We start from the raw sequence: 17,240 nt of genomic DNA, 5'->3' as shown, positions 1-17,240 counted from the left end.
TACAGACTCAAAATTTGATATACATTGTACTGAGATTTGGGAAAATCTTTGTGATCCATTTTCGGCCAGAATTTTGGCTGTTAAGGGGTCAAAGTTCAACAATTTGACCTTTCAGAACTTTACCAAACTCCTCCACCAATTTTGGATCTAAACACTTGAAATTTTTGATATAGGTTGCTTGGACATGGATCTAACTTAATAACTTGATTTGAGCCCAAAAAATAAATTTTAAGGAACATAATAGGAGTCAAAGTAAAAAAAAATGGACCTTTTTTTTTTGCTCAACATACAGTTCCAAACACCCGGGCAACGCCGGGATGAAATGCTAGTAGCTAAGAAAGGTGTATTTTCTTTAAATATGCAAAACAAGGCATTTTTCCAATTAAAAACAAAGAAAGTTGCAAAGTTTGAAAGTTAAAGCTCCAACTCCTAGAATTCCATGTGTTCCACTCTGTCTACTACGTTCCATTCTGATGGCGAACGGTCACACTTTTGCATCTCCTACATTTCTTTTAGACATATTAAAATAGAATGATGAACTTACTGCGCTTGTGCCTGTCGATTTAAATACTACAGAACAACCTATCAATCGGCATCCTCCTCTTCATGGGACTCTACACACACACACACACACACACACACACACACACACACACACACACACACATACACATACAATATGAACGGTCACTTGAAATGCAAGGTGCTTTAAACACCTATTACATCTAAAGAATACAGAACAATACCTTTGCATAATGTTAAACGAGAAATACACAAAAGGCAGCCAGAAGTGCAAAGAAAAATCTTTTCATTCAAGACCTGGACATGTACCAGATAGTCAGTAAGTTTGCATTATGTTCTTTGGCCGTCGCAGACAAAGTAATTAACGTGAGTCACCACCTGTGCATATATATATCAAGCCAGTCGACGCCGTTCTATGCACCATTGTCAGTGCAAATCTTGAGATTGCCACTTTGTTAGCAGATTTGCTCACATATTTCGTAACCCCGGAAAACCACTATGCCTAAATACACTTTGTATTACTTTAATGGCCGCGGACGTGCCGAGATCTGTCGTATGATGTTCGCTGTTGCCGGCGTCCAATACACCGACAAGAGGTTCGAATTCAACGAATGGGACAAATACAGGAAAGGTTAGTATGTATTTCTAATTGTTTTTTTTTATATTATTCACAATCAAGACACGTTGCCAGTGAGATGTAAGAGGGCTACTCTTATTAAAGGTGGCGTCCTAACTGTGCGTGTATACCTTTCTACTGATTATATTAAAATTTATGTATGTTGACACTGAGAGGGAAATACGAGGCAGGTAGGGAATTCCAAAGGCAAGCCGTTCAAGAGAAGTAGGAAGTTTTACGTCATTTGAATATCTTCAGTAAGAGGGTGGAATTTGGCTCCTAGTAGGGTTACAAGTTGAGTACAATTGGTTTATTGGAGCATACTTGTAAAACAAGTACATACATGCAACACTGCGGAAATGGAAGCAGGTTGAAGTTTGGTAGACATTTCAGAACTTATTAATTTAGAGATGCTTTTTGTATCAGGCGGGATAAATCTTATTCTAATTTATTTATTTGTATCTTTTGAACTCTACCGTGAAGGGGAGAATGCCGATTGATAGGTTGGTCTGTAGTATTTATTTATTTTTTTATTTTTTACTCATGTTTACCCCTTACAAAGCATATCCGCACTTGGACGTAAGGGGCTACTATTTGGGGCCATTTCTAGAAAATATTAACAAGATATCTGGGTTTTTTTTACACAGTGGTCACCACTTATCAAGGCCCGGAAGCCACTCAGGGATAACGGTTATTGCAAGTACAGTACGTTAGTGTGGAGATTTGATGAAGTGTTTACTTAAGGGGGTGGTTCATTAGGAATTTGTTAACGTTGGACTTGAACACATCCAAGTTGTAGTCAGGTGGGAAGCAGGCAGACGGAACAGAGTTCCACAGGCGTGCAGTTCTAAGAAAGAAGCTTTGTTCATGGAATCCACGTTTTGATTTAGGCACAGATAAATAGTGGGGGAAATTTTTCATAGTGGATTCAGCTAGACGGGTGTTTTTTGTGAAAGGTTGGCGAGGGGGGACCAGAGATTGGAGTTCAGACGAGCACCTGCCATGGAAATAACGATAAAACAAGGATAGGCTCGCAACGTCTCTTCTGTGGGAGAGAGGTTGCAGGGTAGAGAAAAGAGCATCCCCCACTAAGCCACGAAGTCTATTTTGTACTCTGTCAAGGCAGGATAGGCTGTTTTTAGCAGCTCCTGCCCAGATATGGCAACAGTATTCCATTCTTGGACGTACTTCGCTTTTATGTAGATAGAGAATTGCATCAGTAGTGAGATATCTTCTGGAGCGTTAGAAGGATCCCACCATTTTTCCAGCGACCTTGGCAACAGACTTGATGTACGTGTTCCATTTCAGATCAGGAGTAGAGGTCAAACCCAGAAGCTTGTCAAAACACGGGGTTTATGTTACATTTAAACTTCTGCATATAAGTGCGGCGAGGGAAGCAGGCAGCATGAAGGGAATTCCAAAAGTCTAGCTGTTCGAGGGAAGATATTAGAATTGAAATTTTTCTTGCATTTAGGAACAATAAGAGTGAAGAGGTGAGATTTTATTTCTAAGCGGGTTTGTCGGGGATATGTACGTCGAGGGGGTACAAGCGAAACGAGTTCATTAGAACACATTCCATTAAAATATATGTAAAACAGGCGCAGTGATTCAACATTGCGGCGATTAGACAGGGGCTGGAGCTTAGTTGATAAAGTGGGACCGATTAGATTGACAACACTTTTTTTGGACTTTATCTAAGAGGGAGAGGCTAGTGGTAGATGCACCAGCCCAGATGTGGCAACAATACTCCATGCATGGGCGAATGGTGGACTTGTAAATGTACATGATCCTCTAAGGCGTGAGTAGTCTTCTAGCTCGATAGAGGGAACCCACATTCTTTGCAGCAGCCTTTACAATGTCTTCCACGTATTTATTACGTACAGGTAGAAGCGAATTGAATATAAAACTTCATTATTATTATTAACGAAGACTTACGTAGATAATATGCTATGGATTATTTGACCCATTGATAAATTGAACAATAACTTGATTGATAGGGGGATGCTAAATAGAAAGGTTGTTTATGAAAATTGCTCTGGCAAGGAATAAAACCACTTGAAGTAAAGATCTAAAAGTACTTCAAAGTCAAAAACCAGCGCACAATAGGTGTAAGTTAATTACGGCCCCCAAAAAGCAACAATATCCCAGGTTTTGTCGAAGACATCGCTCGGGGAATATGAGGACTAAAAACCGAAATAAAGGAAGCAACAATGTGCTAACTCTAGGATAGACAGGTGAGCGCCTGTAGCTGAGATGATACCTCGATCGATTTATCAGCAGTCAGAAGGACTATATTTATATATATATATATATATATATATATATATATATATATATTTATATATATATATGCGTATTCTATTTTTCTGAAGAGCATGTGCATGAGAAGATTCGATATTGACATAATGATAATTTGATTCTGCGTCACAAAACAGATATGTAAAAAATGTGCTGAAATGTTGAAATGCTAAAATAATTTGGTATAAAAAATGATAACTCGGCAGTTTCATCAGCAGTCAGTACGTATACATACCTACACGCACACACACACACACACACACACATATATATATATATATATATACATATACAGAGAGAGAGAGAGAATGAGAGAAAAAAGAGGAAGATGTGTATTTGGGTTTTACTTACATTTGTTGACTATAGAAACACACTATGCTTCGTTAAACAGATTTTCTGTCACTACCTCCGATATTATATATACGCGCGTGCGTGCGTGTGTGTGTGTGTGTGTGTGTGTGTGTGTGTGTGTGTGTGTGTGTGTGTGTGTGTGTGTGTGTGTGTGTGTGTGTGTGTGTGTGTGTGTGTCCGTGTGTGTGTGTGTGTGTCCGTGTGTGTGTGGTGCAGTATGATCTCCTGGCATATTTTTTTTTACTTTAGTAAAATAATTCCTGTTCAAATACATTTCCCCGCTCACCTTCGTATTAGTTCTATATTTAAAATACACATCGTTTAATTTTCCACTGTTTATGAAAAATCAGTCCTCTGCAACCGAAAAAAGCATTAAAGAAATCCCAATTTATTTCGAAGTATAAATTTTAGACCTATTTTCTTTTAGGTAAGGAGAATAACACCGAGAGAAACAACCCATATGAGACAGTACAGGCAGAATGTGCATAAAAAAAACGTTAGTCGTGTCACAGATGCTGCTACGTTTTGCAGTATAGACAAATTACCAGCATTGAAATTTTACATTTTAATCGCATTTATACATTTTCGGCTAGAATTCTGCGAAAATAAACCAATTTCTCAGTTTATGGCGAAAGGAAAATTAATATAACCTCATTTTACCCACAAACTCATGAAATATTGTTCTAGCCCTTTAAAATAAGAATTTTTATTTATAGTGCTCCATCGATTATTAGTGAAAATTCTCATATCTATTATTATTGTTATTCGCTGACTACGAGTGGTAACACATGTCATTATCAAAGATTTCATTTGAAGAACAATCAGTGGTGTTTCCTGGAGTCTGAGTGACAACACGTCTTCCCAGATTTCCAGTACTCTCCAACTCTTTCGATATCCTTTGCAGATGAATTTGCGTTCTCGCAACAGCCGTTTAACATTGATTTCTCATTATCAGCGACTATTCGTCTTCACTGGGATTTGCATGGGAATAAGTCTTCTCAGGGTCCCAAATACTCTTTACACTCATCCAGTGGAAGTCTGGTTAGTGCACTTTCTCCTCGGTATTTCCGCCCTCCGTTACCCATCATGAATATTTGCTGTGGCGCCAATTGATGTCGACACTTTTTTTTTTTTTTTTTGGTGAGGGTGGGGTTAACTTACAGTTATACGTGCCCCGTTTTCTTGACTCTATGTGATGTTTCTTTTTTGTTTCACTTCTGCCTGCCATAAAAAATGGTCTCCGTATTCAAGGGTTTTTCTTAGTATTTTAACTGTTTCCATTGTATTTTATCGGTCATCCGTACGATTCCGATCTCTTTTTTTTTTCGGATTGTCCTCAGCTCTCTTACTTTTAATGGTGTTATCTTAACTTCCTTTACCTTCCATATCCCTTTGAGCTCTCTGAACAGATTTGATATTTGCTCCGCTTCTCCGTCTATTCACTCTGTTGTCTGCTGGAACGGAGAAATCTACGACATGAGAGGAATTTTCGTTTAACCATTATGACATCTGGTCTTCTTGCTTGGATGAGTTCATCTGTTTTTACGTCCATATCCCGTAGGATTTTGTGATGTATGCTTTCAAGTATTGTTGCCGGTTTTTGGTTGTACTATTTAGCTGGGCGTTCAAGGTGCAATTGTCTATTATTATTATTATTACTAGCTGGACCCGAGAAAATTTCACGTTTTCTTTTCTTTTCTTTTTTCACATACACATTATCCCATCACATATCCGTACCTTGAAACATTTACATTAACCCTTTACTGCCCTGGCCGACGAATTCACCCTGTGTACTATTTTTTTTTAAATAGTAAATGAAGAGTACGGTAGGTAAAATGTATGTAAATATGTATATACCAAAATCACGATATTAGAGCTCCAAATATTCTCAATAAATACATCTTCATTTATGTTTTATAAATATTTTTATTTAAAAATATTTTCAAAAGTTTTATTTAATTTTTAGCTTATTTATTTTTCTTTACATTTAGCTTATTTATTTTTCTTTACATTTGTTTGAGAGAGAGAGAGGGAGCGATAGATAGATAGATAGATAGATAGATAGACAGAGTGTGAGAGAGAGATAGAGAGAGAGAGAGAGGGAAACGCAGTTTTCGTTAATTAAAAATTAAAAATGATGTGCGTCTTCAACCAGCCCGTGAATGCTCTGTATTTATGGAATGAGAATAAGCATTTTATGATCGAAGATCTGCTGCTTAGATATGATAACATAACTGCTGAAAATTTACTATTTAAAAAAAAAATAGTACACAGGGTGAATTTCCACGGGGCGGGGACAAAAATTGAACATTTAATTTTTTGTTTTTTTTCATTGTTTATTTTTCTTTACATTTGTTTGAGAGAGAGAGGGAGCGATAGATAGATAGATAGATAGATAGATAGATAGATAGATAGACACACAGAGTGTGAGAGAGAGATAGAGATAGAGAGATAGGGAGAGAGAGAGAGAGAGAGAGAAACGCAGTTTTCGTTAATTAAAAATATTCTTCCAACTACGACTGATTGCTGTTAGATATAAACAAATAAAAATATTTAAAAAAAAAATATTTTAAAATCTTTTTTTTTTCAAGTTCGGCCCTTTTCTGTACGCACGCTCAAGGCAGAGATAGATAGATAGATAGATAGATCGATAGATAGATAGATAGATAGATAGATAGATAGATAGATAGATAGAGAAAAACGCAGTCTTCGTTTTATAAATATGTTTATTTAAAAATATTTTCAAAAGTTTTATTTAATTTTTAGATTATTTATTGTTCTTTACATTTAGCTTATTTATTTTTTTTTACATTTGTTTGAGAGAGAGAGAGGGAGGGAGCGATAGATAGATAGGTAGATAGATAGATAGATAGATAGATAGATAGATAGATAGATAGATACACAGAGTGAGAGAGATAGAGAGAGAGAGAGGGGGAAACGCAGTTTTCGTTAATTAAAAATTAAAAATGATGTGCGTCTTCAACCAGCCCGTGAATGCTCTGCATTTATGGAATGAGAATAAGGATTTTATGATCGAAGATCTGCTGCTTAGATATGATAACATAACTGCTGAAAATGTTGCTCTCCACTTTCTGAATACCTTATTCATGGAAAATGGCATGAATTGCAACATGTTTGGTCTGCCTGAACCAGTTGGAGATCATCCTGGACATGAAGGAGATGTTGAACTAACATGGAACCCTCAAGGCAGAGAGAGAAAAAACAGATTTTAAAATATTGTATTTTTTTAATATTTGATCTCTGCCTTGAGCGTTCGTTTAATGTGTAATCCGCTATTTCAGAATAAAATCTTCTCAACCAATCAAATTTGCCGGAAAGTGTGACACATAGATAGATAGTTACAAGCGTATTAATATATAGATCATTATTATTATTATTACTATTATTATTATTATTGTTGTTGTTGTTGTTGTTGTTGTTGTTGTTGTCGTCGTCGTCGGCGTCGTCGTCGTCGTCGTCGTCGTCGTCGTCGGCGTCGTCGGCGTCGTTATTATTATTATTGCAATTATTGTTATTTTTAAAACTCATCAGCATCATCATCGTTACCATCATTAATATTATTTATTTATTTTCAGACATGCCCAGCGAGAGTGTTCCCGTTTTGGACATCGATGGAAGCCACAAGATGCCCGAAACTATGGCCATTTGCAGATATTTGGCTCGTGAATTTGGTAAATGTCTTAAATTACTTAAAACTGTTACACGTCCATTTAAGTTGGGAAGAGAAAGGTGGTTGAATTCATCTGCTGGTTGTGATGGCGGTTGAATTTGAAACCGCATGTCTTATTTTTGACAATTTACTGGTTATCAGTGCAATGACGCTTGCTTATTCGTACGGACGTTATCACTTTTTTAAAAGGTTGGATTTCTCGATCGCTAAAGATGCAATTGAAAATACAAACTACCATTTTTAGTTTCATCTACTGTTGCTTTATTAGGCTTAGGTTGGTTGGTTGGTTGTTTTTGTTTTACGGCATATCAACCCTTTTCAGGTTATTTAATGCCGATTTTGAAGAAAAAAAATTTAATAGAATATATTTGTTGTTTTCAAGTCGGTTTCTATTTAACCCATAGTTGGGACCCTAACAGGTACTACCACTCCGGGTCAGAGTGGACCTGGGAGCAATGGCAATTAAAGGGTGGCTCTACACTCCCCAAAGCCCGCAAGCTCGGGGCCTCACCACTGGATATAGTTTAAGGTCATATCCAGGACCTTAGGCTTAGGGTTACGATCAAAATGTGGTATCTGTTCTGTTTTAAGATGTACAGTAATAGTGTGTGGTTCTGAGTTCATGCTGGAATGGAAATACGTAAGAGCCCTACAACGATTTTTGAGAATATGTTTATATCATATATACATTAAACATAATGTTTGAACTAAAATAATGCAATACAATTTGCAAATATAAAAGTTCAGTAGATTTGTTTTTATAAATAATAAGTTATTTGATAATTTATAACAAAATAAATGTTTTTTTTTCCTTTTTAAAAATCCTGCGTTTTACTGTATGTTTTTTTGTTTGTTTTTTTTTTTTAAATTACAGAGTTTATAAAAATTTAAAAAACGTTTACATCGAGCGGGAAATTCCACTTATTCGCATCAAGCGATCACGTTAATTTCCGCCGATGGAACATTTAAATATCTCACTGTTATGAGAGTATACGGACTTTCCTTTGTCACACTGTACTAGCTAATAAAATTAAAAATTTTATTTAATTTTAAACAATGCTTTCATAGGGGAAAATTTATTTAAAAATGCTACAATATTATCGTGGTGTCTGCGTTCGCGCCATACATTCATAAAATGAACGGCAACACTATACAACAGTTAAAGAGTGGATTGTCCACAGGCCTCATAATTATAAATTAAAAGCCGTCTTACTGTCATGCTGTGTTACTGTCATGGTGTAATGTTACACACGTTTACACACGGGACCCACACGTTGCATGCAGTCTACATGGCAATGAACATTAGATAAGTAATAACCCGACTTCTTTTATTTGTAACAACGACATTTATTTCCGGGTACTTTTCAGAATAAACTGTGATCATGTTCCCTCGAGCGTCATTAACATCTCTAAGGTGATCGTGCGTCTTATTCTTTACACACTGTTTGGTATTTCCATACGTGTATTCGCTGTCCGTTATAATGTGATTGCCAGGTATCTCTATAAGAAGTTTAACTGATAGCTATGAGGCATAATTCTGGCGTTTATTCATCTTAATGCAACTACTTCTTCAGTGCGTCCCCATCTTATTAGTATAGGAATAATTAAAATAATGATTGTTTGCAAGCTACGGCAAAATGTGCTGCAGACTTACGAAATTTATCTGTTTCTTTTGCGTATTCGCAATTAGAAGTGATGATGTGGAGTGTTATCTATTTATAGACCGGCGTGTGACTTTCACATCTCTCCCTAATGGAGTATAAATATAATGGAATAAATAATGATATAATAATATAATGGAATAAACCCTTTAGACACGCATGCTCTCTGCAATATTGGCATTGATATCTATATCATTAATATAAAGTGAAATTTCTGTGTGTATACATTTCCCCACCAAGCTACTCTGTCAATTTTCAGTCTACAGGCTCGAGATTTGACATAAGGGGTATTTAATCGGTTTTCGGCCAGAAATTTAGCTGTCAATGTTCAACGATTTGATATTTGCAGAGTCTACTCAACTCCTCCGCAAATTTTTGGTCTTAACACTTGAAATTTTAGATGTAGCTTACTTGGACTTTTTAATTTGATTTAGACCCAAAACTATAAATTTTAAGGGGTCAAAATTTTTGACCTGTGTGGTTGCTACCAAATTACTCAGCCACTTTTTGGTTTAAACATTTGAAATTTTACATAAAATGTACTCAGACATAGGGCACGCTTTTTATCGGTTTTGGGCCGAAAATTTGGCTGCCAAGGGATTAAAGTTCAAAAGATTTTACATTTACGGTCTCTAGCAAACTATTCAGCCAATTTTGAGTCTAAACATTTAAACTTTTATATAAAGGGTATTTAGAATTGTAGCAAGCTGGGCAATTAGTTTGGAGATTAAACTGTGGCTGCCAAGACGTTGAAAGAGTTAACCTTTGCAGACTCTACCAAACTCCTCCGCCAATTTTGGGTCTACACACTTGAAATTTAAATGTAGTTTACCTGAACATGAGTCAAACTTTTTAATATATATACATATGCACATAACGTTATAAACAGTACATAGGTGCCGAACAAAGCCGGGTTGGACTGCTAGTAAATATTATATAACTAGAACCCGATGTCAATGGCGATTAAATTAACTGGTGTGAACTTTGACAAAATCACACAGATGGCATAATAACCCAGATCTGTAACACAGAATCATCCACGGGGTTGAATAGAAGACGTGTGACATAAAATTGATGAAGGATGCAGAGGTCAAATGCCGTAGACAAAACAAAGAGACAATGACGAATGACGCCACGTGTTCGAACGGAGAGAAAATTAAGGTTTTCGGATCAGTCTTTTGGTGGAAGCCGTGCAAGCGAGCCACAGCCAATAATGTGGGAAACTTGTAATCTAGGTGAATGGTACAACGATATCTGTCCGTCTGCGTCACTCATTTCGTTTAGTAAGGGAATAAATTTAAGCAATAAATAATTGGTTATGTTAAATTCTATTCAAATCGAACCATTTATGAATTATGAAAGCTCTTAATGGATCCATTCATTGTGTTATCTTATCACATGAAAATAAGCGAAAAAACGTAGATAAAAAGAAACCGTAACGTTCATCAATATCGACGAGGAAAAGAAGAACACAACCATTGCTCTATCGTCATTTAATGGTAAGTGCTTGTCTGAGCTCCTATCTATGCTTTCTTTTAGCCAAACCTTTACAAAGCACATTCGTCTAGCTAAAAAACTATTAACAATTTCCCACACTCCCTATCTGTGTCTAAATCTAAATGCAAATCCCATGAACAGCTAGAACTGCTCGTCTGTTTAACTTTATACCACTGGTCTGCTTTCCAGCTGACCACAATATTGTCGTCTTTAAGTCTAATGTAAAGAGGTTTTGATTGAGCCGTCCCCTTAAATAATCTAATTGTATCTAATTTCATTCAATAATGAGAGCGATACACAACTACACCATCAAATCGAAATATGGATGCACAATAGAAACAAAAAACATTCAACGATTAAATAATTAATTAATTAAGCAATCAGTAATTGTATTGCATTCAAATAGTACTGTACCTATTTACTATGCCTCCCCACGGGACAGAGTTAGACACCAGGGTCGTTTTTTAACGTGGAGAAAAGGTACAAAAATAAAAATTGTCTCAGTCGTGAAGGATTTCTCCTCCACCGAAAGAGAACAAGAAATGGAAGTGCAGCATCTGAAGAACAGATGGTATTTATTTGCTCCCCCACTGAGCAAATTAGGCACAAGGCCGATTTTTAATGTGAGGAGTGAAGGGGAAGTGGGGACCAACTCCCCGGGGAGTAGGGGAGCTGGATAGTGACAATTGGTATGAAGGGTTGCCCCTACATTGACCAAGGTCTTATATGTAGGGTTGCCCCCACATATGGTCTTTGCTTGCAGTATCTGCCGGAACAGATGGTATTTATTTGCTCCCCCACCGAGCAAATTAGGCACAAGGCCGATTTTTAATGTGAGGAGTGAAGGGAGGGGGAAGGGAAAAAGGGGACCAGCTCCCGAGAGGTGGGAAATGGAAGCTGGTTAATGGTCAGGCATGTGGGGTTGCCCCCACATCTGGTCTTTGCTAGTCATAGCTAGTCATAGCTTGCAGTATCTGCCGGAACAGATGGTATTTATTTGCTCCCCCACTGAGCAAATTAGGCACAAGGCCGTTTTTAATGTGAGGTAAAAACCAGCTCCCCTAAAAGTAGGCAAAAAGGGGGCACTCTGGTTACCAAAAATAATAATTGTCCCAGTATAGAGGGCCTCCCCTCCATTGACTGGTACAAACCATCTTAAGTGCAGCATCTGCCGGAACAGATGGTATTTATTTGCTCCCCCACTGAGCAAATTAGGCACAAGGCCGTTTTTAATGTGAGGTAAAAACCAGCTCCCCTAAAAGTAGGCAAAAAGGGGGCACTCTGGTTACCAAAAATAATAATTGTCCCAGTATAGAGGGTTTCCCCTCCATTGACTGGTACAAATTATCTTAAGTGCAGCATCTGCCGGAACAGATGGTGTTTATTTGCTCCCCCACCGAGCAAATTAGGCACAAGGCCGATTTTTAATGTGAGGAGTGAAGGGAGGGGGAAGGGAAAAAGGGGACAAGCTCCCGAGAGGTGGGAAATGGGAGCTGGTTAAAGGTCAGGCATGTGGGGTTGCCCCCACATCTGGTCTTTGCTAGTCAAAGCTTGCAGTATCTGCCGGGACAGATGGTATTTATTTGCTCCCCCACTGAGCAAATTAGGCACAAGGCCGTTTTTAATGTGAGGTAAAAACCAGCTCCCCTAAAAGGGGTCACTCTGGTTACCAAAAATAATAATTGTCCCAGTATAGAGGGTTTCCCCTCCATTGACTGGTACAAATTATCTTAAGTGCAGTATCTGCCGGAACAGATACTACACTTTGATCTTGTCCCGAAGGCCAAGCTAGTACTGTAATAATGAAGTTCTAAACAATCATGGAGTTCGCCTCCATAAGCACGTTAATTTCCCCCCCCCAAAGGGACAACATGAAAAAAGATACCCGACGATTAAAATGGTGATCACGGCCGACTGTTCCATTTTTCGAACTCTATTCTGATGCTTCGAAAGTCGTTGACTCTAACCCTAACCCTAAACCCTAACCCTAAACCTAACCCTAACCCGGCATTTTGTACTCAGTAAACATCTACTCGTGACAATGGAACTATTGCACATTTCTGGAATCTGTATTGTATAGTTTGAAATAAATAATTTATATATATACTCAAATAAAATTGATATACGAATGTATAGATCTATGCGTAAACTTTAAGTATTTACTTCCAAAGTGCTCAATACGTAGGTAGAGCTAGTTAGTAATTTATAAAATATATATGGCGATTAAGCTACACTGAATATTCCGTGTTTCATCCACTCTAGGACTCTTCAGGCTTATGCGGGAATTCTGTGGTTGTTTATCGTTTTTATATGCTCCTCTTCTATTGAGATTTTAGTTAGCCAATCAGCTTTCTAATATCCACAGCGCCCTTCCTATCAGCCAATGAACATGCATTTATTGGACAAAGGCCTATTTGGCCTCTGGTTGACCTGTTCCTTTGTGTGTGCTCTATTTAGTTTCTTGATCTGTTTTAAAACTAGGTTAGTGTTTTTATGTTAGTTTATATATAAATATATATATATATGTGTACATACATATATGCACATATATATACACCTATATATATATATACATATATGTGTGATCGTTTATGTATATTCATGTTTATTTAATTTATTTATTTGTTTATTTCCTATCGTTTTTGTTAGTTTTAAAACTATTTGGTATCGTATGTATTATATATTTTATAAATTACTATATATATATATATATATATATATATATATATATATATATATATAAAGCGGTAGATAAATAGCACAATGAATCTAATTCATTCGAACTTTATAAACACAACGGTTTTGTAACTCATGGACAGTTTCTTTGGGGGAGGGCAAGCATGAATGATACAGGTAAGAAAGACACTTTGATACCGTCAATAGACTAGCAAAATTAATCTGGAGCCAAAAAGTAAGTCCGACAAGAGATGGCGTTTGATCGACACTGCTAGGGAACCATGATTTAACATACGGTTTTGTTTTTTAAATTTCAGAAACAGTTTTCATGGAAAACAACTGATGATCCTTAAAATAATATTACGATAAGTGTGAATTCTTGGAAGCAAACTTATGTAGTGATTGCACAGAATTAATTGACTTACACGCAAAATAATTTTCAAGTGAAGCATTTGGGATTAATAGGAGTTTTTCTTGATTATTTTTTAATATAGTTTTAAAGGTTTAAACCCTCAAACTTCAAAACCTGTATGTTAGATTTTATGCCAGAATAGTGTCCCTTAAAAAAATGACAAAGATGCAAGACTTGTAGCAGTTCCCATGAGACCACAGAGTTGGGGATTGATACCTATCCTTTTGCTTTTGTTTTCTCATTCACAGACGGGAGAAGCACGGTACATCATCTACAGAAAATTGTCCTATGCCCATTGTTGGCGTAGCATAAGTTTTTACCACCAGTAGTAACAAAGTGTGTAGTTAATAATATTTGGGACTAATAATCTTCATTGCATTTCACGTTTATCATTTTTTTTATAGAGGAAAGGTGGCTCCGACGGTATTCCAATTATCCAGTTATATTGCTCAAAAAGCATCAGCCGTACTTACAAAGCTGTTTAAGCATTGCCTTAGGGAGAAATAATACGTCATAATCACGTTGACACACCGGTTCCAGATGGATCACCGAAGGTAAGCAACGTTGAGCCTGGTCAGTACTAAATGGGTGACCATTTGGGACTTCCAGGTGATGTATGTAGTATCCGCTTATCTCGGCACTGTTCCAGTCGTCCAGTTGCCACTGGACCCAAACAGTGTCGATTCAGGAGAGGTGTGGTTAGTGATTGCGCGACACTTGCCTCACAATTACACGCGCAACTTCCCCTACAGGGGTATCCTTTGTCTTTCGAGACTGAACGGACACATCGATCAATCAATCAGGATGAAATCCTTCTCAACACCCTGGAAAACTTTAGTAGTCGATCCCATATATAAAACTTCCGGTGATTACTCAATTCCTCAATACAGACTAATCAGTTGTGCAATAAGTAAAAATAACCTTCTAAGTGACTTGTAATACGGTTTCCGTTCTGCGATATCTACATCTGACGTACTAACTATTATATCACAGAGGATTAGTGAATTTCCCGACAGGATGTTCGTTTCTAAATCAATAGCTCTTGACACATCAATGACTTTTGATAGGGTATGGCATAAAGGTCTATTTCGCAATATCACCAACTAGATATAGTTGGAAATGCCTTCTACATTATTAAATCCTTTCTTTCTGATAGGTCTATAAGAGTAGTCGTTGATGAGTAGAAGTTTCATACTCATAGTATTAACGCTGGCGTCCCTCATGGTTCCATCCCAACTCTCTTCTTGATCTTCATCAATGATCTCCCAAATCACATTCTTAAATTATTCGTAGACATTTATGCAGATGACACTACCATGCATGACAACACTTAAAAGATTTTTTTCTGATTCCCTTTCTTCTGATTTTGAGAAGGTAATGCAATGGGGAAAAAGGTGAACTGCATAATTTTAATGCATTGAAGACCAAGCTTCTCTTATTTCATCATAATCACTCCAACTCCCATCATGTTCCAATTTAAATGAATGTCTTTAAAATAATGTACAATAAACTTGTTTGTTTGGATTTTCTAACCACACGCTTCCTAGGTTGATAAAGCGATAATGAACAACATTCGTGTCATTTACTTACATCTAGGTTTTTACGGCAAGAACAATATGGACATGTTCAGGGTTGACTACATCTGTGATTGTCTCTACGAGATTCTGCACGATTACATGCGATACCATCATGAGAAGAACGGACGCTTCAGGGTGAGTCAATTTATTTCCTGTTAAATTAAACTTTAAGGTTTACAGAGTGTACATACTTATTCAATCATTTCGCTATATAAAAACCAATGTTTGTTTGTCTGTCATAGAAATCGATATCTTTACATAACATTCGGTGCTTCTGTATCGTTATGTACATTTATATTTATATAGCTATAAAGCTGAGCTTATTTTTCGGTCTGATATTAATATTAAAAGACTACTTGTTCTACTTAAATATTATAAGAACATGCTTTCAAATGTAGTCAGTTATACATATGCGAGCGGCGAAATGAAGGTCAACAAATTAGCATTTTCCTTTGCAAAACGAGGGTTAATCAATTACTTATTCATTTTTTATGATTTCTTATAAGTTGATCGGGTTTATTATACGATTACGCTTAATTCCATTTATGCATAATTTCTACATTCTATGCAATTTAAGATGAAAACCTTCTAACGCACGGATTCCCGAAAGAATGAAACACTAGAGTCTCGAGATATTTAATAATTATTATAGTAAATAATTATGTAATCGTGACCCCTTGCACTGATGATTCCCGAAAGGATAGAACAGTAGTGGCTGCAGGTATTTAATAATTAATATAGTATATATATATATATATATATATATATATATATATATATATATATATATATATATATATATATATATAAGTAACGCTGTCGTTGTGTGTACAAAAAGTTTCTACCAAACACTTCTCTGAATATTTTGTCTGTGGAGTGAAAACTTGAGATATAGGGTATTTGTAACCTGTAGCACACTTTCGAATTTGTTTTTCGCCTGTAAAATAGCTACTAAGATGTAAAATTGTAGCAAATTAAGAAGTCATATGATAATTACAGGAAAGCATGCATCAGAGACAGGCAGGTACCGTGGCCATTTTGGGTTAATATGTGGTTCTGGTGTTTGTTTGACGGGAATAATCGTCAATATTTCTCTCTCTCCTCTCTCTATCTCTCTCTCTCTCTCTCTCTCTCTCTCTCTCTCTCTCTCTCTGTATATATATATAATCTCTCTCTATATTTATAGAGAGAGATTTATATATATTGTATGTGTTTATATATACGTATATTTATATATAATATAAATACATATATAGAGAGAAAGAGAGATAGAGAGAGGGAGGGAGAGAAAGAGAGATCATAATACACGACTAGGTCCAGATTCAGCAAAAGATATGAGCGTAAGTAAATAAAAATTAAAAATACATTTCTATGTGGTCTTTTATCAATTATTTAAAAATATTTTTATTTCCAGGCTACCGAACATACTGGCAAAAGTAACACTTCTAGCTCGAGTTCCTCGTCAAGTTCGAGTTCCAGCTCTTCTTCGAGTTCCAGTTCTTCATCCACAAATAGTTCTGCCAAAGGTACCGACCAAAAAACTGGAACCTTTGTGGTAAGCTTTAAAATTATTTTTTTTCCTATAGATTTGTATTTTATTTATTACCGGAAATTAAATATTGCTTGTCGATTTTCTAAATGATTTTCGGGATAAATATTTTTCATATGGGCGCTCTTTTTAATATATTCACAAGTTGCATTCGTCATTTTTTTTTTTTTTTTTAAAACACGACGTAGTTAAAATAGCTTAAACTGCGTCATACATTCAAACCTTTACTTCCCTGTGACGGGAAGTAAAAAGGGGCAGTCGTTAGCAAACCTAATAAAATTTACGAATTAAAGAATAAAAGTAAAATAATTTTCTCACTTTATCACTCATGCGTCGGTAAAATTGCGGGTTGGAAACATTATATTAAAAATAAAAAGAGATTGGAAAAAT

General features: G+C 36.4%; 1 protein-coding gene across 1 annotated transcript in view; it reads left to right on the top strand.

The window, feature by feature from the left end:
• Window positions 1–1,020: 1,020 nt before the first annotated feature.
• LOC145265726 (S-crystallin SL20-1-like) overlaps window positions 1,021–17,240 on the top strand; it is a 31,321-nt gene continuing 15,101 nt past the window's right edge. Inside the window, exons 1-4 of the mRNA XM_080121781.1 lie at window positions 1,021–1,153; window positions 7,384–7,479; window positions 15,321–15,436; window positions 16,716–16,856. Of these exons, the coding sequence (XP_079977907.1) occupies window positions 1,021–1,153; window positions 7,384–7,479; window positions 15,321–15,436; window positions 16,716–16,856 (486 nt within the window). The remainder of the gene's footprint in view (window positions 1,154–7,383; window positions 7,480–15,320; window positions 15,437–16,715; window positions 16,857–17,240) is intronic.

This window comes from Euprymna scolopes, chromosome 40 (genome assembly GCF_053919585.1).
Source record: "Euprymna scolopes isolate OS-2025 chromosome 40, ASM5391958v1, whole genome shotgun sequence".
NCBI classification, from domain to species: Eukaryota; Metazoa; Mollusca; class Cephalopoda; order Sepiida; family Sepiolidae; genus Euprymna; species Euprymna scolopes.
Note: the sequence above shows the minus strand (reverse complement) of the source record. Positions and strands in the feature narration are given on the sequence as shown.